Source organism: Palaemon carinicauda, chromosome 27 (genome assembly GCF_036898095.1).
Source record: "Palaemon carinicauda isolate YSFRI2023 chromosome 27, ASM3689809v2, whole genome shotgun sequence".
In the NCBI taxonomy this organism is placed as follows: Eukaryota; Metazoa; Arthropoda; class Malacostraca; order Decapoda; family Palaemonidae; genus Palaemon; species Palaemon carinicauda.
Window position 1 is genome coordinate 24,107,717 of NC_090751.1, and position 22,962 is coordinate 24,130,678.

The window sequence follows — 22,962 nt, forward strand, 5'->3', positions numbered from 1 at the left end:
TTCTTGATCAGTAATTTGAAAGGAAATAGGAAATTAATCTTATGGTAAGGTTCTTTGTATTTTCAATATTCTATTTGTTTAGGCATTGGCTTAAATAAGTTACATATATTGAATTCATTTGTGAGATGTAAATTTTGGTTTTGTAAGTGGCTTGTATGCATCACCTCCCCTCCACCTAGGAACTATGTTATTCATCTTGTTCTATTCAGTTTTCTATAATATGGAACAAGCTGCAAGAATTCTTGATACAAATATGGGGTGCTACCAAGACCATCTAACTGAAAAACTGGAGTAGGAGAATGTGGTTAAGCATTTGATGCCTAAATTAAGCATGCTGGACTTGTAATTTACAAATATAATCTTTGAAATATCTCGTTCATATGTAGAGTCTTATTATAATTTTGAAACTGATATATAGAATGTTGACTGACTTTCTAATCATGGAAAGACCAACAACTGCTCAGACCTTAAAACATCCTTTTGCTTCTGAGATATGGTCAAGAACTCTTCCATCGTTAGATCTGAACGCTTGGATACAGCAACTCTGAATGTTAAAAGAGCCATCCTTGAATTATACCAACAGGATCATTGCTGTACTTGGAAAGATATAAATATCTAGCCCTTCCAATCATACAACAGTCATCAGCTGTCATGTCTTGGACCTTTAATCAGATAACATAAACAACCAAACTTGTTATTGAATCCCTAGTAGAAAGATTATGCTATAATCCTATGATAGACACTTCAAAAAATCTAAAGGATGTCAGCAGAGCAATTGGGAATGTAATCACAAGATATAATCAAATACACAGAATCGTATGAAAATAAAAATAAAGACACTAAACAATTAGCTACCAAACACCATCAAAGTTCTACAACTTCGTGGAAAAAAAAAAAGACGACAGAGTAAATTAAGTGGTTCAGTTAGAGATAGTGATGCCATTCAAGAGAGAGATCTGATATTTTACCAGCAGTTATCATGAAGGGAAATTCTCCCTCCAAGCACTAACCATCCACCACAACCCTCCTCCTCCCCCTTCTCCCTCTCTCCAAGCAGTAATCACCTCCACCTCCTAATCTCACTCCTTTACGACAGCCACGACTCTCCTCAATGGTACAGTGCAAGTCTATTATTGTATTAAGTGTATGTATGTATTCATGGATGTGTGTAATGCAACAAGTGAATTTTCTGTATTTCTTATGATGGAAAATTGTTTTGGTTTACGAGCATTTTGGGTTGCGAGCTCACTCCAAGAACGAATTACTGGTAAACTCATAGACCGAGGTACCACTGTACAATATAATATATATAACATTCCAGCTATCTAATTGTAGAATATGAGGCACTAGATAATAAAAGTTAAAGTGTAAGGAATATAGGACTGAAATTCTGCTACCAATTCATTGCCAGGGTTTCCAATACCGTACTGTATAGCCAATCTCTAGAAACGGTTATCTCCAATAAAGCTATCACAAAAATGTAGGCATTCAATATTCACCTTAAAAGTTTGGTGATTCAAATCATACTGAGCAATATGAAATGAGAATGTAACAATTAGAACTAACCTGATGCCTAGGGCAGGTAAAAGGGATGTCGCAAGCTGAAGAATGACTGTCAAATATATGCGTACCATAACTCTTAATGAAAATCATTAATGATAATCCCAAACGATAAATACAAAATGTAAAGATAGAGTGCTATATATGATTCCTATTGGCTTTAAAGGTATTTGAGAAATTGTGAAACTTCCTATTGAAGACAATCATCTACAAATGTTACTAAAGACTAGAAAACAACATCACAAGATAACATCATCAACACTAAGTGATTGATATCACTCAGCCTTCTTCACAGAATTCTAAAAGACAATGACACACTAGCTGAAAATGACAGATAAAGATGAATTTAGGCTAACACTGAGCCAGAATAAGATGTCGAAAGAGGTAACTTATCAAAACTACCATAACTGCCCAGGAACTTGGACTTCATTAAAAAAAATTCTTTACCCAGGGGCTCCAACAGGGAAAATAGCTCAGTTAGGAAAGAAAACAAGGAAAAATAAAATATTTTATGAAGAATAACGACATTAAAATAAATATCTCCTATATAAACGATGTAAACTTTCACGAAATAAGAGGAAGAGAAATAAGATAGAATAGTGTGTCCGAGTGTACCCTCAAGCAAGAGAACTCTAACCCAAGACAGTGAAAGACCATGGTACAAAGGCTATGGCACTACCCAAGACTAGAGAACAATGGTTTGATTTTGGAGTGTCTGTCTCCTAGAAGAGCTGCTTACCATAGCTAAAGAGTCTCTTCTACCCTTACCCAGAGGAAAGTAGCCACTGAACAATTACCTTGCACTAGTTAAACCCCTTGAGTGAAGAAGAATTGTTTGGTAATCTCAATGTTGTCAGGTGTATGAAGACAGAGGAGAATGAAGAAAGAATAGACTAGATTATTCCGCGTGGGGGGGGGGGGGCAAAGCGAAAGTTAACCGTAACCAGAGAGAAGGATCCAATGTAGTATTATCTGTCCAGTGAAAAGACCTTATCTCTCTCTCTGGCAGTAGTATTTCAAGTACTATATGCAACCAGTAAGAAATAACAGCTAAATATTAAGATAAATTTGCACACAGATTCAACCCTCCCACGAGGGTATGACTACTTCCCCCCTACCCCCCAATGAACTGTGGGAAACCGAGTAGTTATATGTCTGTCAATCCCGAAGGCACAAAATCGAAATTATATATATATATATATATATATATATATATATATATATATATATATATATATATATATATATATATATATATATATATATATATATATGCATGTATATATATATATATATATATATATATATATATATATATATATATATATATATATATATATATATATATATATATATATATATATATATATATATATATATATATATACATATATATATATATATATATATATATATATATATATATATATATATATATATATATATATATATATATATATATGTATATATATATATATATATATATATATATATATATATATATATATATATACATATGTATATGTATGTATATATATATATATATATATATATATATATATATATATATATATATATATATATATATATATATATATATACAGTAGGGTCCCGAATTAAGCGTGTTCGAATTACACGATTCCCCTTTTCCACGATCGCTATTTTTCAAAAATAAATTTTCTGTATCCACGAGGCTGTTCAAAGTTCGCGAGTCAAGCACTACAAAATGTATCAAATCTATAGTCTTTTTAAGTATATTGGTAGCCCTAAATACGGTGATTTATAATAAATGTTACAAAACAATATTAACATTACATTTCATTAACATAATTTCATAATGAATAGCCTATTTAAGGATAAAATTCCACATCAACAATGAAATCAACTGTTAACTGTGCGAGTCCAGCTGACAAAATGTAAACAGAAAACGGATTTTGAGCGAAGCGAAAAATCTATTTTTGGGTGAGATAGCCATGGCGTCCTGATGGAAGGTTCCTGTTTGGTAGCTTCCTTGGGTATAAGACTACTAAGATATTCCCAGAGAATTTAACCACAGGTTATCACAGAATTCTAACTTCTGGAGCGAGTATCTCAAAGGTTTCCCTTTAAGACATCGTAATACAACAGGGGACACGCATGTCTGGTCGTGCCACATAGCTATCTCCACCCCGAACAGAGTTAACGCTTCGGTGTGTAAGGGCTGAGAATAGCTGGGAGCCGTTCCACAGCTAATCTCACTCGTGGCTACTACTGATACTCGAGACGTAAACAAACGGACGCCATTGCTCTAATGACGTCACGCGCGTCTTTATCCTGGCGCCAGTTGCTGCCCATCACCATGATACAATTGTGTAGGGTGGGAGCAAACTGAACGAAGTAGTAGGGAGGGTCCATCAGGACGCCATGGCTATCTCACCCAAAAATAGATTTTTCGCTTCGCTCAAAATCCGTTTTTTGGGCTCAAGCCATGGCGTCCTGATGGAAGAGTACCAGAGAATCAATGTATCGTGGTAGATTTTCCCCCAGAGTTAAGTGCCTAGGCATTGACAAAACAGCAAAGTAATCTTAGGTAAGAACCATAGGAACGAAATATCCTGCCCCCCATTGGTAGGAAGTTCCCATGGGCTATGCCGACGTCAAAGTGGTATTGAAGGGCTATTCATCTTGACAGAAGAACTTTTTAAGAGCTTAGAGATGAAGCAGAATGTTTGATATTTGTATAGGAACATTCTGAAGTAGGCCAGTGGTGGTTGGGCACTGTGCGTAGAGTTCATCTCCTGATTATCAGAAGTAAGTATTCGTGTAGGAACCTTACTGAGGCAAGGTGAATATAATTTAGGAATGGACATCTTAAATTCTTCATGACCATAAGAAAGGAGGAGTAAATAAAACTATGACAGTATGTATTTCATAGTAAGTAGGAGCTGAAAGAGACGCATAAGTAATAAAATAGAAATTTTATTTCACAATGCAGAAATTAAATAATTTACAGCAAAAGTAAAGTTCATTTACAGTAATAATAATGTACATAGAAATAAAGGCTTGCTCTTGAATCTGAAAGGGAATTTCAGGATTAGTAGGTACTCGTTCTCGAGGAACGCAAGTCTTTAAATAACACATCATGCTCAAGGCATGCGGCACTTGTGTAACACTATGACATTTCACCTGGGATAAGAACAGTTATAAAAGCACTAAGTGTTTTTAGACATCACTATGAATCGCTCGAGGGTCAACATAGGCACCCGAAGAGTTAGAGTCCCAAGTAACTCACTGTTCTACGCAGAGTTAGGTGCAGGTTTCATAACACTACCTGCGGCTACCACAAAATGTTTGATTTCGTGCACTTGTTTCGCATAATGTTTAAAGAAAACTCGCGAGGACTTCCAGCCCGTAAAGTTTTTAAGGCTCTCAAAGTCCATGCTCTGAAAGAAGTTCAGAGAAGATGCCACTTTTCTAGGATCATGACCAGCGGGTGTACTGTTCGGATCCGCTCTGCGAATGAAGTAGGTGATTTTCGCTCTTAATTGTTTCAGTGACAGGTCGCTGCCCGATGTTTCTCCTTTGAAGAGTTGGCCTCCACCAAAGTTTGAAGTTCTGCGAAGATAGACCTTGAGGCTCTCTACTGGACATAGAGAGACATCCTCCTTCAGGGGGCATATTCTCCAAGGGCCCCATCTTTTGGTGGGTAATTCATTTTTGGCGAGAAACGTCGGATCAGGGGAGAGGGTCACTTCTCCTGAATCAGCAAACAGGATGTGTCCCTCTTCTCTTGATAATGCCACTATTTCGCTGACTCGAGCTCCCGAGGCGAGAGCAAATAAAAATATAACTTTCTGAGTCAGATCCTTGAGGGGGCATGAATCGTTGTCCAAGTTGGAGGCGAAATGGAGCACCTTGTCTAGTGACCAGGAGATCGGTTTCGGAGGGGGTGCTGGGCGTAGGCGAGCACATGCTTTCGGCAGTTTGTTAAAGATGTCGCTGGACAGATCAATTTGGAAAGCGTATAGAATTGGTCTAGTCAAAGCCGATTTGCAGGTCGAAATCGTATTGGCTGCTAATCCTTGTCCATGAAGGTGAATGAAGAAGGACATACAGAAATCAATGGTGATTTCTTTAGGATTTTTTGCTTTAACAAAGGAGACCCATTTCCTCCAGGATGATTCATATTGCCGTCTCGTGGATTCGGTCTTGTATTCCTCTAGGAAGTCTAGACTTTTCTTCGAGATCCCAAACCTCTTCTTTGCGGCAAGGGAGAGAAAATCATGAGATGAAGGTCCTTGATTTTCGATGATGAAGCGAAGACAGTCGACTTCTGTACTTGTTGAGAGAGAACTGGGCCCGGGAGAGGGATCAGCTTGGGCTGCAGCTCCAGGACCAGGGGGTACCAGTTGCTCCGGGGCCACTTGGGAGCCACTAGGGCCGCTGTCCCTTTGAAGGTTCTCAGTTTGGAGAGGACTTTCAACAGAAGGTTGGTGGGAGGGAACAGGTATATCTTGGACCATCTGTTCCAGTCCAGTGACATGGCGTCCACCGCTTCTGCCTTGGGGTCCTCGTACGGGGCTACGTACAGAGGAAGTTGATTGTTGTCGCTCGTTGCAAAGAGATCTATCTGAAGTTCTGGGACTTGATGAGAGATGAAGGAGAATGATCTTGCGTCTAGAGACCATTCCGACTCTATCGGGTTTGTCCGAGATAGAGCATCCGCTGTCACGTTGCGGAATCCTTGTAGGTGAACTGCAGACAGGTGCCACTTCTTCTTCTCCGCCAGACGGAAGATTGGGAGAAGCACCTGATTTATCTGGGGCGATCTTGAGCCTTGGCGATTGAGACAACGAACTACCACCGAGTTGTCTAGGGTTAGACGGATGTGGATCGAGGGCGGCGGGGATAGCTTCTTCAGAGTAAGAAGGACCGCCATGGCCTCCAAGATGTTTATGTGGAACGTCTTGAATAGTGGAGACCAGGTCCCTTGAGCTTGTTTCAGGTGGGAGTGACCTCCCCAGCCCTCCAGTGAGGCATCCGTGTGGATGTTGAGTGAAGGAGGAGGGTGTTGGAGAGGAATGGACCTTTTCAGGGCCATTGCTTCCGACCACGGCTTTAGGAGGCGTCGAAGTCTGTTTGGAAGCCGTCTCTTGAGGTCTCTTCGAGCGATGGATGCCGATCGTCTCCAGACTCCCGCGGCATCCTTTAGCTGTGCACGAAGCACTGGGTTTGTCACTGAGGCGAATTGTAGAGAGCCTAGAACTCGTTCCTGCTGTCGTCTTGAAATGCGTTTGGATTTCAGTAGTCGCTTGACAGACCCTGCTATTTCCTTCCTTTTCTTCTGGGGGATGGAAAGGCGGTGTGACTGAAGATTCCAGTGGATTCCCAGCCACTGAAACTTCTGAGCCGGAGAGAGGCGAGATTTCTTCTCGTTGATCTTGAATCCCAGGTGTTCTAGGTACTGGGTAACTTTGTCGCAAGACTTTGTACACTCTTCGGGCGATGGAGCCCAGACTAGCCAGTCGTCGAGGTAGGCCATCACCTGGACGTTTCTTAGGCGGAGCTGTTGTACTATGGCGTCTGCCAGCTTCGTGAAGATCCGAGGGGCCACATTGAGGCCGAATGGCATGGCCCGGAAGGCGTAGCTTTTCCTTTGGAGTCGAAATCCTAGGTAGGAGGAAGCGTGATGGTTCATTGGAATGTGCCAATAGGCATCCGCCAGGTCTATAGAGACCGTGTAGGAACCTTGAGGCAGAAGGGTCCTTATTTGTTGAAGCGTCAGCATCTTGAATTTGTTGTTCTCTATGAACTTGTTGAGGGGGGATAAGTCCAGAATGACTCTGAGCTTGTCTGAGTCCTTCTTGGGAACGCAAAACAGTCTCCCTTGGAACCTGGTGGACTTTACCTTCCTTATCACCTTCTTGTTCAAGAGGTCTAGAACATATTCTTCCAGAATGGGGGTCGATTGTTGGAAGAACCGCTGGAAGATTGGGGGTGGTTGCACCCAACTCCAGCCTAGACCGTTCTTGATGATGCTGTGTGCCCAAGGATCGAAGGTCCAACGATCCTGGAATTGGCGGAGTCTTCCTCCCACCGGAAGCACTTCATTGCTTCTGGTGTCCCGAGGACTTGTTGCCTCGGCCGCTAGCTCCCTTTCCTCCTCTACCTCTGGAGGGACGACGAGAGGCGTCTCTGCTTGCACCCCTGGACGAGCCTCTACCTCTGGCATGAAAGGTAGTGGATGGCTGCTCAAAGGCAGGGGTGAAGACCGGTGACTGTGACAACACCGGTTGGGGGACCAATTGAAAGGTCTGTTGTGGTTGGGCAACCACTTGGGAGGTAGCGGGTCCCGGAAACTGACGTCTTTGTTGACGTTGCTGGGGTTTCGGTTTCTGAGGTTTCCTCTTAGGCTGAGGTCCATCGTCCTGAGAGGTTTTCCTTTTCCTGGACATGCCCCACTTGTGGAGAAGGTTCCTATTCTCCGTGGCGGCTCTGTCCGTTATTTCCTTGACAAGGTCCGAAGGAAACAGGTGCTTTCCCCAGATGTTGGAGGAAATCAGCCTCCGGGGTTCGTGTTTCACGGTGGCACCGACAAACACGAATTCACGACAGGCTCTACGAGCCTTTATGAAATGGTACAAGTCCTTCATTACCGTGAGTAAGTGGGATTTGGCCAGTACCATGTAGTGATCGGGTACTGCTGTGTCACAGGCCATAACTTCAAGTTGGACTTGATGAGAAAGAGACGCTGCAAGCCTCTCCTTCGTGTCTTGTTCCCGGCGAAGGAGGTGATCATTGAGCTTAGGGAGGTCTTCATTAAACTGACGTCCGGCAACGTCAGGATCAAGCCTACCCACAACGAAAGTATGTTGGACATCTTTCCATTGTCTAGTGTCAGGGGGCGTAACGATGGAGAAGGGTCTGCACTCCTCCAGTGCAGGGCAGGGTTTCCCTTCTTCCGCCGCTTTAAGGCATGCAGCCAAGGCCTTTTCCAAAAATGGAAGAATCGCAGTGTCGGGAGCGACATAAGTAGGATGCTTCTTGCTCAAGGCAGGAAGCTTAGAGCAGGTAAAGCCCCTGCTCTTAAATGCGGAGGCTAGCATAGCCTGGGCCTTTGCGAGATCGAACACTATCTCTTCCTTAGGTTCGGTCTCCTCCTTCGAGGCAGGTTCAGAACGAAGCCGGACGTAACAGTCCGGGTAGGCCTCGAAGCTTGGGAAGAATTCCACATCTTCCAACGGGACCGTGCCGATTTTGTCACTAACAAAGATCCTGCCGGTCGCAATAACCATATGCTCTGCATACCTCCACGGGTTGGCATGAGAGCAAGCTGGGAGATCCTTAACCGAGATCTTCTTCGGTTCTCTGGATCCAATCATAGACCTGATGGACTCCTGGTTCTCCTTCAGTCTGTCGTCCATGACAGCTCTAATCAGTCGGATCAGTTCTTGTGTAGAAGAAGAAGGATCCGGGGTCGAGGAGGTAGACGGAATGGACACATCCGTCGGTGTAGGAGTAGGCGGAGGGATGGACGAGGGAGTAGCTCCAATCTCCGACTCGGTGTATTCCACCTTGTCTTCGTCCTCTTCGGCTCCTTGAGCCATAAGCGTCTTCTCCGTGTCTTCCGAGACGTCAGAGATCTGTTCATCCTCTTCGGAATCTAGGCGACACTCGTGCATGGACTGAGCCATGACCACATCAGGTTCCACCGTAATTTGGACAGTGGGGATTGCTTCCTTTGGAACCACTGAATCAGGGGAGGCCTTAGGGAACAGCAGGGACCTCAGTTCTTCGGTGGCCAGGTACGGTCCAGTGGCATTCCTCTGAAAACCACGCACCCACTTGCGCAGTTTCTCACGAGCAATGTCTCTAACCTCCGCTGAGGGAGGGTTATGGAAGGCCTCAACTAGGTAGGCCTGGCAGACCGTACATTCCAGTGGATTCCAGAACTTCCAATCCCCTTTCTTGTCTGAGCAAGGGGCGTGAGTCCTGCACGCCGTATGTCCGTAAAACTGGGAGCGTTTCACGGCACAGTATGCGAAATCGCACTTCATCTGCTCCTCCTGTGGAAGAAAGAGAAAATGAGTATGGGGGAGTCATAGGAATGGCTCTTAAATTAAGTTAATATTAATCATTAATTTTAACTTATAGAAGGTGTGATGCATAGAGAGTGAAACAGTAAAGGAGAACACGCTCCATGCATCTCGCCCGGCTGGTTACCATAGGCTTGGTCCTGGGATAATCCAAATGACCGAGATCATTGGATATAGTTTCCTAGGATTCCCATTATATTGGAACTCCATGGAAAGCCAAGGACAAGGTTGGGATCGAATTCATTCGGTTCCCAGATAAGAGCCAGAAGGTCTCATTAAGGGTAACTGCTTCTGGCAACCAGCCGTGCTAAGATGCACATAGCATGCTGGAAATAGAAGAATGCAAAGAGACAGCATGATCACTAATAGAGCAGTACTAGGTACTGATCTTAGAAGCAAAGCAGCTTATCTATTTGCCAGGTAGGGCTATCTTAGTCTTATGATAGCTACAGAGAGGGGGTGCAAGTATTCTTGACGCCTCCGGGGTATCCGGCAAGCCGCCGGCACGCCGGAGCTCGCTCCAGCATAGATTCTGGCATTAGAACAGACAATTTTCAAAAGTCAGTTAGATACCAGGATGGCGCCCGCCGGCACAACGGCGGCACGCCGGCAGGGAGCGGCGGCTCCGGCAGCCGGAGGATGCCGGATTGGTGACTGGGGTAAGGATGGTACAGGTAGTATCGGGTTGCCGGCAGTATATGCCGGCACTCCGGAGATCGACCGGCAAGCGGACGATTAGATAGGAGTAGGAGAGCCGCCGGTAGTAGCCGGCGGCAGCCGGCAGTCCCTCGGAACACGGGGGGCTGGCGGCAAGGGTAGGGAAGTCACCAAGAGGCAGGTATTGCCGGCATAAGAGGCGGCAAGAGACCGGCACCCGGATAGATAGAGAGACAGGGGGAGGGGGGGAAGGATGCAGGAAGTACCTTCAGGGTTCCAGACATCCCTCCCCCTCCCTGAGGGGGTGTACCCATGATAGAGACAGGCTCTATCATCCATATGCAGGGGTCACTAGGGACCGGGAGCAGGTAGCCCAAGGGAGGACTAGGGAACACCCAAGATGGGGGGGGGGGGAGACTCCCTTATGCAGAGCTACACTAGGAACTAACCTTATAGGACACTATGAAGGTATATGTACCAGAGCGGACTGCACAAGGAAGCTCGGGTAGCCCTACTCATCCACCCTAAGGAGGAGTTGTAGGACAGGGGACAGATGAGTATAAACTAACCTAAGCATAGGCTAGGCTATACAAGAGATAGGTGGGGAGGGAGAAGAGAGGGGTCTTCCCAGGAAGGGTTTCTGTACCAGAGCGGCCACAAAGGGAAGGGAGGACACTCCCTAACCTAAGATTAGGCTGATCGGCTAAAACGGTGCAAGAGTACAGTTTCAGCATGGAACAGAGAAACCTTCCTAACCCGACCTAGATCAGGGCTAAAAGTCCTGAACTAGGCAAGGAAGAAGACGTATCGCTATCGCAGGAAAGTCGCAGACTATCCTAGCCATAGAGGTAGGCTAGCCTAACCTCACTCTCAGACGCAATCCTAAAGGGGGTTCATTCCTTTAGGGAGGACTGAGAGGCGATATAATACTCTATTAGACAATGAATCCCTTTACTCAGAAAAGGGATCAAGGCTAATTAGAGGGAATGCCAAGGCAGGGGATGAAGGAAGCATATAGGGGTCCTAAGGTTAGGTTAGGCTAGTAAGAATCACTGACTAGCCTATCCCCTATATGGTCCCTGAAGGCGAAAACATTTGCATCACTAGTCAAAAGTATTGTAAAATAATAATGCCACTATCTTCATAACTTAGTCTAGGATCACTGATAAATCATGCATGAACACTTGTATATAGGCTCCTGGCCTGGGGGCTATAGTAGCCGACTGGTATGAGGTCAAACGATGACCGATAAAAAGCGTCTAAACACGATATAAAAGTTCCTAGCTATGAAGACTAAATAAACTAATGTATTCGATTAGTATATAAGGCCGGAAGCGTTGTTGTGGCTAACTAAATAAGACATGCAAAACAACAACGACGCCATAAAATGGCGGTCCGGTAGAGGCACAGCTCTGCCACAAAACATCAATTATTTCGCAAAATAATATTTACTTTACGGCCAGAGCTTAATTAAACAATACTGGAACCTTGTACTCAACTTTCCAGAAGAAGGCGAGGCTGAAGGTAACGACATAGCGAAGATGCAAAACGATAAAGTTCACACAAGGGAAAATCCGTCTCAGTAGGGCAGCTACTAAACAAAGGATAAAGACGCGCGTGACGTCATTAGAGCAATGGCGTCCGTTTGTTTACGTCTCGAGTATCAGTAGTAGCCACGAGTGAGATTAGCTGTGGAACGGCTCCCAGCTATTCTCAGCCCTTACACACCGAAGCGTTAACTCTGTTCGGGGTGGAGATAGCTATGTGGCACGACCAGACATGCGTGTCCCCTGTTGTATTACGATGTCTTAAAGGGAAACCTTTGAGATACTCGCTCCAGAAGTTAGAATTCTGTGATAACCTGTGGTTAAATTCTCTGGGAATATCTTAGTAGTCTTATACCCAAGGAAGCTACCAAACAGGAACCTTCCATCAGGACGCCATGGCTTGAGCCCAAAAATGTGGTTACGTTCTCGGCAATCTTTATCTTTCTCCAACCTTACGATAATTGTAATGGTAGTGTTAATGATGGTATATTAAAGCATTATTTTTGTTTAGTACAGTATATTTAAAAGCCTTATTTTTCCCTCTGGGCGTTCAAGGTTTTCACGAGTAGACTGGGTTCGTTTATCGGCAGTGAATAGCCTAAACTTCGGTAACGAGTCGTCAATATTTTGTCATATTTTAAACAGTAGGCTATACATTTGATTTGCAAACATTGGTTTTGTAGAGTAGACGGTAAAATAAAATCTAGAGAGAGAGAGAGAGAGAGAGAGAGAGAGAGAGAGAGAGATTTGATGGCAGAAATCTCTCTCTCTCTCTCTCTCTCTCTCTCTCTCTCTCTCTCTCTCTCTCTCTCTCTAGATTTTATTTTACCGTCTACTCTACAAAACCAATGTTTGCAAATCAAATGTATAGCCTACTGTTTAAAATATGACAAAATATTGACGACTCGTTACCGAAGTTTAGGCTATTCACTGCCGATAAACGATAACAAACCCTTTAATGAAAACTAACTGTATCCTTTGATATTCCTCTATATTTATCACGAATTCCTTCTATACCTCCTCAGACACTCTTATTTCAAATATCTAAATTATTCTTATCACAACTAACACCATCTAGTCATTTTCATTCCATTATATCTATTATTCCTCTGAATCTTATTCCCTTTCCTTATTCTGTTTATTCGATGGGATTCGTTTTTCCCTTTACCGTCTTTCAGAATCTATTTTTAGCCACTGGCAACCAAATACCCCCTTTCCCCGTCTCCTACCGTCTCCCCTGCGAGTCCACCCAGCCTATCACATCACTCCCCCCACCTTCATCCTCCCCTGTTCTAGGTCTGTAACCTTCTGCGTCATAATCTCTCTCTCTCTCTCTCTCTCTCTCTCTCTCTCTCTCTCTCTCTCTCTCTCTCTCTCTCTCTCTCTCTCTCTCGTTATACAATACTTACAAATAGATGAAGAAACCAAAATCGGTTTTCTTGAAGTGTCAATTAAATACAAAACGAAAAAATTATACCGTGTATACATCCATTTCAATCATAGCTTAAAATACGGTAACCGATTTCGTCAGCAAACCACTATTTTTTAGGAAACACCATTCTATTCCAGAAAATTTTTACTCTTTAAATGTCAATTGCGCTATAATAAAACATGTACTTATGTTGTAAAATTTCGGGTGTGTTTTAAAAATCGAGTATTGCTAACTTATTTTTGTTTTACTTTTGGCTGTGATCACATCAGCTGATGTCTAGCTTCCGCGCGAATACAATAACAAAGAATTGTTTACACCATTTCTTAACTTATTCAAACCATCTATACAGTTAATATTACATAAACACCAATGTGTTATAACCTATCATATTTATTGTTTAGTACTTTAAAACCATCCCCCCCCCCTCTCTCTCTCTCTCTCTCTCTCTCTCTCTCTCTCTCTCTCTCTCTCTCTCTCTCTCTCTCTCTCTCTCTCTCTCTCTCTCTCTCTCATCGAACGTTATAGCGGTAACCTAATTGTTCGGTGACTTTAAAAATAGGCCTAGTACTTTCTTCTTTACCTTTTTTGCATATGGATCCATAATTGAGGTGGGTACAAGTTGACTTATAACTGAAGTTAGGAAAAGTATTTTGGATATGGAAAGGACAATTATCTTTCGTAACAGTTTAGAATTATCGTAAGTTATCACTCTGTCATTAGCGGCAGTTTGCTATTGTGGATTAAACGCATAAGGAAAAAAAAATTTCCAGCTTTGCTACGAATTTAGGAATTTATATGGATACGGTAAGTAAAATATTTGTAATAACATAATGTTTACTAAATGTTTGTAATATCATTAGTTATGACTTAGATCATGTGTGTTTAATGCATTCGTTTGTTTATTATGATCGAAGATGGAGCGTAAACAAATGGAAGGTTTCCGTTTCAGGCGGCATCATAAAGAAAAACATTTCATAAATGGCATTCATTTCATTTATTTGAAAGTTCTAATAAAAAATAATTAGAACATTGGTAATAACAAATTCAACATATAATCTATACTTGGTAAAATTGCTGTCAATTCAAAAACACAGATGTATAAATGCGTTCGTTGTGATCAGAGTTAAACGTAAACAAAACATTGGTTGTCGTTTTCTATTCTACTTTTTAGCGTGTTTAGGAAACGCATGATATAAAATCGCCTTTATTTTGATAATTCTGGATTTTCAATCATACAACAAGCTAGTCTATAGAGTGATGGTTTTGCTATTCACCAGTTGTATTATACAATAGATATGACAAACATTAAAATTTGTCTGTATTTTGGGTTGTGTTGTAACGGGAAATATATGGTGTTTACACCTATCCTGGTTATAATTTTAACCATTTTTCAAGTTATTAGAACTTTAAAGTATATTAAATATTTATTTATTTACAAAAACAATTTGATATTATAAAGAAATACAGTATAGTACAAAGAAAGTATTGGAAATGGGTAGTAAACACATTTGAATAGGCAAATTGCTGGTTGCCATGGCCACAATGGAATTATTTCTGTTAGTTGTGTTTCGAAATTCGCGATTTTCCATTTACACGAGGTCATTAATCGACCAAATTCTCGCATAATTCGGGACCCTACTGTATATATATATATATATATATATATATATATATATATATATATATATATATATATATATATATATATATATATATATATATATATATATATATATATATATATATATAAATCACTTTCCCAACCATACTGTAGAAGAAACCAACATAGATTCTCAGATACATCGGATCAATTTATCTCTACTATTACATTGCATAGCGCCTTCATTGACCAATGATGAAGAATCACAGGCTGTTAAGGAATGTTTCCAAAATAGCAGACGCCAAAGAGTTTCAGAATTAAGAAAATCTGGCAGTGAAAGAAAAGAGATCTCGTTTACGATGAGAGAAGTTGTCATGGCATCTATACAAGAGTATCAGCCAAGCCCTGAACCATCACTTCACATAAACATGGAGGATTATAAGGATGAAAGTCAGTATTAAGTTTACGATGAAGATTCAAGGTATGGCTGTTTTATTGTTTGTATGGTCTTTATTGTTTGATATATATATTATAGCATACTGTATTAATTTTGTTTGTGCCATTTAAAGATGTTTATTATACAGACCAAGTCGAGTTAATTGTTTAGTATGTTAAGGGTATGACACCTTAAATTCATGAACTCTTGTTTTGAAATTACATGCACTTATATGTGCTGCTTATCTTGAAATATATAGTGTTTAATGAAAAGTACAGTTGTAACAAAATTTTAAAGTAGACCCAACAAAAACGGTAATTAATACTAGGGATGTTTTTATCTTTTTTAAATATATCCATAAACATAATATTTGCAGATTAAACTCTTAGCTCAATTAGCACCTACTAAAATAAACCTTGAACTGTTTCCTTTGGTCAATTGAAAAAAAAAATCTTGGAAACTAAGGAGTACATCAATTGTAAACTTAATAATCATCATCATTATTATGTTTTCACAATCCAAGCTGCATCCTTAATTGGAAAAGCCAAATGCTATAAGCCCTCGGGAAAGCTGTGCAGTACAGAAAAAAAAATGGAGTAAAGAATAAACTGAAGAAAAGAAATAGCAAACTAACAACAATAACAATATGAGCAGGGCTATAAAAACAAAGGATAGTAGTTATGGTTTTAAAAATCAAGATCAAAGATAAAAATAAAGAAAGAGATAAGGAAAAAGTAACCTCTTGAGACACCACTATGCATCTTTAGCCCATTATTTTAAGCCAATCCAACACAATTTGAAAAAAATCGACCAATAGAAAAGTGTACCTTAGTGTGCCCTCAAGCAATAATAAACTAATCCAAAACAGTAGACGCCCATGATAGGGAGGCCATGGTGTTATACAAGACTATTAGAGAACACTTAGGATGTCCTCCTCCTAAAAGAGATGCTTAACATATTTAATGCTCAAAGTAACAGAAACAAGAGGATAGGGTACGAGTGTGAAAGCAAAAGTAACCAAAAGTTGATAGTGAAGCTTATACAGATGAATTGAAATTAATATTCATCTCAGTGATGGTCATTTAATACTAATATGCAGAAATGAAATGCACATACTGTATATAATAGCCATACTAAAAAATCAAATGCTACAAAAAAACTAGCTGCAAAATACTGATAGCACTCTTAGCTAGCTTAAAATATCAAAAGTTGACTAAGAACAATCATACATAACTTACCTGTTGACCTAGATGCAATGGCTGCCAGCTGCATGTCCGTTATGTATTTAGCAACCACAGAGTCCTTAAGACCAGAGCGATACGGAGACACAATGGTGCTTTGATACACCGACAGCATATTGTGTAGCCCAGGAAGACCCAATGTGTCAGACATATGCCTAGAAAAGAGAATACTGGTTATGGCTCCAGTGACATAATCTATGCATATTCATACAAAAAATGAAATCAAAACCAATATGAAAGTGCTTATCAGAATATTTAGCGAGAAAAATTTTATTTAGACATCCCCATCATCAACATTTAGCACCAGATTCCCTTTATGGGTTAGACTTAAAAGGAGTTTCTGTACCAACTTCTCTCCAATGTAAACTACTTTCTGTATAACTTCCTACCATAAATCTCCACTTATGAACAAATCAATTAGGGAACCCCTAAAAGTCTGTAAACAATTGGTCTCATAAAGCTACTGTACTTTTAAACATGAATAAATTAGGTCACCAAATCTTTCCATTTCTCTCTTTTATTATAAATTAAGGGATAAACTGCCATACAGTATATGAATTTCAGATTCAAATTTCATTAAATTTATGAAGTTTATATATATCTATGAGGTAATCTTTCAGAGAAAATTTCAAATTGAATAATTATTTTTAATTTTATTGAAAAAATAAAATAAAACTGTTTCTGGTACTATATTTCTAGAGCTATTGCTATGAAACTTACAAAGAAAGTATATAATAAGGAAAAGATATCTTGAGATAATTTTTTTCGATCATAGGAGAAAAATTTTTTTATCATTATTTCCATTTTTCATCAATAAAAAGTTACACTCTAAACTCATATACTTATAAAAAATCTATTCCCAAAAAACAGCTCTTTTCCTCCTCTTTAGAATAGTATATCTATCTTTAAAGTTTACCCTCAAATACGAAAGTTATAAGCATTTGAATGGCTAAAAGCTGAAACCGAGAGAAACAGCTTTTTGTTTTTTGCACTCCTGGGGATAAAATAAGGCACTCATTGCATGAAATGTATCATAAGAGGTAAAAATACTTAAAAATCAACAAATTTTAGCACTCACTATGGATACTTCCTAACTAAAAAGGATAGCAAAGGTCAAATCTCCACATCATACCAACCTGACTTCAGAGAAACGAGGTGGTCCGATTTTTAATTCGTTATATCTGTTATTTCTTAATATTTTGCTGTTCAACTTGTCACTGTGATAGATAGGAAGCCATAGATGTCTTTGTGTGAATTTACTCATTCTTGTTAATTTAAAAAAAAAATATTCATGCAAAAATAAGCTATAGGCCAAATACTGCTTTTAATTTGTTATTTCTTAATATTTTACAGTACAACTTGTCACCATGATAGATAGGATGCCATAAATGTCTTTGTGTGAATTTACTCATTTTCATTAATTCAAAAAATATCCTTTCAAAAATAAAAAAGGACGGACCCTTAAACATAATCAGCATCACTTGGAACTCTAACCAGAATATATGATAAAAAAAATTCACAATCTAAACAATCATGATTGTTCTACCATATTTAACACAAAAAACAGGACGGGTGAATTCTTCAAAAATTACAATAGAACATGAGAATAAATTATCTAACACCTACAGACTCCATCAAATAACTCACCTACGGCCAGGAACAAGGGAGGCAGGATCAATACAACTAACACCAAATTGTGACAGCTGATGCCTAATGGCCTCTACTTGTGGATCTAGCATGTCTTGCCGATGTTGAGGATTTTCTTGCTGTAAAATAAAAGAAAACATAGCATTGTAGAGTATAGACAACATAGAAAGAAAAATTATATGGAGTAACACTACTATGTAAAATCATGATAGCAAATATCAGGAAATGGTGTACTTTTAGCATTTTTATTAGTCAGAATGATAAGAGAGCACTAGAACTCAAGTTACACGAAAATAAAAATAATTGGTACAAAGGATGCATGGCATTCAAGGCCAAAACCTAGGCCATTCCATGGGAGTAAATCTTCACTGCATACTACAGGAGCATACAGTCTGTACCCTGTACCCAACAAAGGGATGGAGCCAGAAAAAGACTTTTCTTTGGCACCTCTTTCTTGGTTCTTTCCCATGTTAAAAATAATGGCACTGGTGACCCCTCACAGGACAAAAGCATTTCTTCTTGATTACCATCTGATGCTCCAGTAAGTGAGGGAGGGCAGAAGGTCTTGAATCTGGGTCATGAATCAGCAGGTAATGAGTTTGGTTACAAATATAGACACCTAACTAAGAGTCCTTCTTCCAATCTTCTGGGATAAATAAGAGATTTGGTGCATCTCGCCAACTCTTTTTGCCAAATTTATTGGTTGAAAAAAAGACAGAGTTGAGTTAGAAGTCTCTCTGATGATATTCTAAAAGGTTCCTATGGGGCCCACATAAGAGCCTCGATAACACTGGTCACATCACATTGTGGGGGACTGAGGTCTCAGGGTGGGCAAGACTGCTTGAAGCTCCTCACAAACATAGACATTTCCCACAAGGATGACAAGGTTCAAGGCTATTACAATAACATTATGATTAATAATAATAATAATGATAATAATAATAATAATACGGAGCTTTTTGGGAAAGATTGAAAAATACTGTAAGTCCACAATCTGCGCTAGAAATGCAAACAGATCAGGATATAACTTGGTTCAGACTCAGCACAGGAAGGATGTAGGCTTCCCTTGATGTGCATCTGCTTCGTTGACTTGCAAAAAGGAAGTGTACCTCCTTACTTGTTAACATAAGCTAACATGACAGTCGTTCATCAACAATACCAAGTCTTTTCTTGAATGTTCCTGGAATGTTTGTAACTCAAAAAAATTGGTGCAGATATACTTCTTATCACATCCAATACAACCAGGTCACCTAGGTGAAAGCCCCACTCTGCTTGAAATGCATCTGAGAACAGTTGCATGACTGGTGAGGTTTTCTTCACCCACCACCGGTTGAGATTAGTCCATACCTCCTATCCCACTGGAAGAGGAGAAAACGGGGGAACTTTGGGTGCTGACCACTGATCCTCCAAAACCACTGCAAGGATCTCTGGTGGAGATACATATGACTACCCTGAAAATCAAGCTTCTGCAATGAGGAAAGGTAGCCGAGAAAACTTGCCAATATAGAGCGCTACTTCTCTGATCTTGCTGATATGATTGCCAAATAAAAATACTCTTGCTGCAAGGATCAACACAAACACAAGTCCTTGAGCTTGTTCACTGCTCCATTGAGGAAGAAGCAGAGGTTCTTCTGAGAGGACTGATGAATGAGAACTTGGAAGTACAAAATTCTTCAGATCCATTGAAAGCACGAAGACTATTTCTCTGATAGTAGATATCATTATTACAGTACTATTATTATTACAAGCCAAGCTACAGGCCTAGTTTGAAAAGCAGGGCTCCAACAGGGAAAGCATTACAGTCCAACAACAAAATAAAGAAATAACGAAAAAACTCTATAAGAGAAGTAATAAGATTTATCAAATAGTGTATTCTAACATCAGTAGTTCTATATGAGATGTAATAAAATATATCAAATAATGTATTCTAACATCAGTAGTTCTATATGAGATGTAATAAAATATATCAAATAATGTATTCTAACATCAGTAGTTCTATATGAGATGTAATAAAATATATCAAATAGTGTATTCTAACATCAGTAACAATGTTAACATAATCAGTCTTATATAAAATATGAAACAATACTCATCTCAGCTTATTCAACAGAAAAATGTATCCAACAAGATTGAACTTTTGAAGTTCCATATAAGGAATAAGGAATTTAATATACTGTACAGCATGATTTTGTCCAACAAATTAAGATGAGTTAGCAAATGAAGACCAGAGAGGAGAACAATACTTAAAACATATTATAATGAAAGAATTAAAAAAATTTTAAGAATAAATTGATCACAGCCAATCTTAAAAAATAATTTCTCCATATGTTTGACTCACTTTGTAAATGTTCAACTTCATCCCCCATAATATGCACCATAAACTGATTTTAGGTAGATCTCTACTAAGTAATTCAGTAACCACAGGTTTACTCAGGAGATGGAACTGATGCAAAGAGAGGAGCACCTTCTGTACTTTATGCAACGGGCTTGTTTTCCCGGCCAAACCACATTGCATGCATATATATTGTGGTACAGCAATGGGTACAATATAGTATTCCACTTTTGATGGTATTTGTACATACATACATACATACATACATACATACCAAGGCCCTTCCCCCAATTTTGGGGGGTAGTCGACATCAACAAAGAAACAAAACAAAAAAGGTGACCTCTATTCTCTATTCTCTACGTTCCTCCCAGCCTAACAAGGGACTCAACCGAGTACAGCTAGTACTGCTAGGGTGTCACAGCCCACCCTCCCACATTATCCACCCCAGATGAAGCTTCATAATGCTGAATCCCCTACTGCTGCTACCTCCGCGGTCATCTAAGGCATCGGAGGCAGCAGCAGGGCCTACCGGAACTGCGTCACAATCGCTCGCCATTCATTCCTATTTCTAGCACGCTCTCTATAAAAAATGCCTTTGATAGTGTACACCAGCCAATTTTGTAGTCCTGCATTATCATGAAGTTCCTCTTAAATATGTAAATTTTATTAAGTCTGTTCATGAGCATAGCAAGTGCAAAGTTAATGCTAGTGGAGTCCTATCAAATGAATTTCCAGTGAACAGTGGAGTACTCTAAGGGAATGTGTTGTCACCTATGTCATTCATCCTCCTCATGGATTTTGTAATGCATAGAACAGTTAGAGATGGTGAAGAAGGATTGGACTAGTTTGGTAACAAGAAATTAGCTGACCTAGAGTATGCTGATCACACTGTCCTTATTAGCAGAACACTACAGGACTTGCAAAGCTTGCTAACCAGAATGCATGAAATATCACATGAGGTTGGGCTCAAGATAAATAGAAGAAAGACAGAGATGATGAGAATGGAATAGGCAATGGAAGATGAAATATCATTGGAAGTAGAAAGGATTAATGAAGTGGATCATTCAAATATCTAGGAACTATAATTGCTAATATAGGATCTTTAGAATATTATCTTAATGAAAGATTGAAAAAAAAAACAAATCAGACAATGGCTAGGTTAAGTAAAATTTGGAAATCAAATCACCTGAAACTACATATAAAATTCAGGCTATATATCAGTTTAGTGAGATCAGTGTTACTGTATGGACATGAGTCGTGGTATGACATTGAAACAATATCCAACAGATTTTATAGATTTAAGAACAAAGCCCTCAGAAGAATATTAGGAGTTAAATGGCAGGACAGGGTTAGAAATGAAACTATAAGAGAGATTACTCAAGTGCCATAAGTGAACGAGATCATGGTGAGGGGTAGATGGAGATGGTTTGGACATGCTCTTTGCACTCTCCAAGAGAGATTAGTTCACAAAACTTTCAACTGGGCTCCACAAAGCAATGTAAGAGTTGGAAGACCCAACCCTACATGGCAGGAGATGGTGAATGGAGAAGTATTGATTTAAAAGCTCAAGATTGACTGGCAAAATCTAACCTGAGCACTTTGCGTCAGTAGGCGAAGGAGAAGATGATGATAATATTTTGAAAAATAGAGGGCTGAGAACATTACCCTACAGAACACCAGATATTACATTCCTATAGTCACTATGATGCCCATCAATAACTACTTTTTTGCAATCTTATTAAGTAATAACCCTCTAAATCAGTCCAATATACATCAATTCTGACATTTCATCGCTCATCCTGTATTAAAATACAAAATTCTATCCATGTTACGCCATTTCACACATTACATCGGTCTCAATGTCATAAAGTAACAATGAAGTGCTGTACAGTACTGTTCAGTACTATACTTCACAAGGATGCTTATTATTGTAGGTAACTTTTTTGGATAAAAAAATAATTTTTAAGCACTTCTTCCTGTTCAGTACTTGTATAGGGAACCGTCAAGTGAGTTAATAGGGTGAAAATTCAACTTACTATACATAAAACATAGACTTGGAACCAATTAACATATTTCTCGACCTTGCCCTTTAAACTAGGACTTTCAAAATTGAATTACTTCCACATCTCTACATAGCAATTAGTCCCTGAAAATTTCACTACTCTTCGAGTAAAATTGTGACCAGGAGTTGTTCACAGACAAACAAACAGACAGACAAACAATGGCAAAAACATAACCTCCTCTCCAACTTCGTTGCCGGAGGGAAAAATTCAATAACAATACTATGAAACGACCCACCTACTCTCATGTGTTTAAGCTTAGAAACAAGGTCCTTAGGAATATCCTGGTCAAAAGCAGCACTATAATAGAGGTCATTCTTACCAAATTCTTGACCATACTTAAGGGATTTCTGTACAGCATTGGAAATTGCAAGA

The 22,962-nt window shown here is 39.7% G+C and overlaps 1 protein-coding gene across 1 annotated transcript in view; it reads right to left on the reverse strand.

The window, feature by feature from the left end:
• The window catches only part of LOC137620600 (SCL-interrupting locus protein-like), a 52,530-nt gene that overhangs the window by 3,295 nt on the left and 26,273 nt on the right, over window positions 1–22,962 (reverse strand). The window contains exons 6-7 of the mRNA XM_068350862.1: window positions 18,196–18,314; window positions 16,546–16,703 (exon numbers count right to left, since the gene is read on the reverse strand). Coding sequence (XP_068206963.1) covers window positions 16,546–16,703; window positions 18,196–18,314 — 277 coding nt within the window. The remainder of the gene's footprint in view (window positions 1–16,545; window positions 16,704–18,195; window positions 18,315–22,962) is intronic.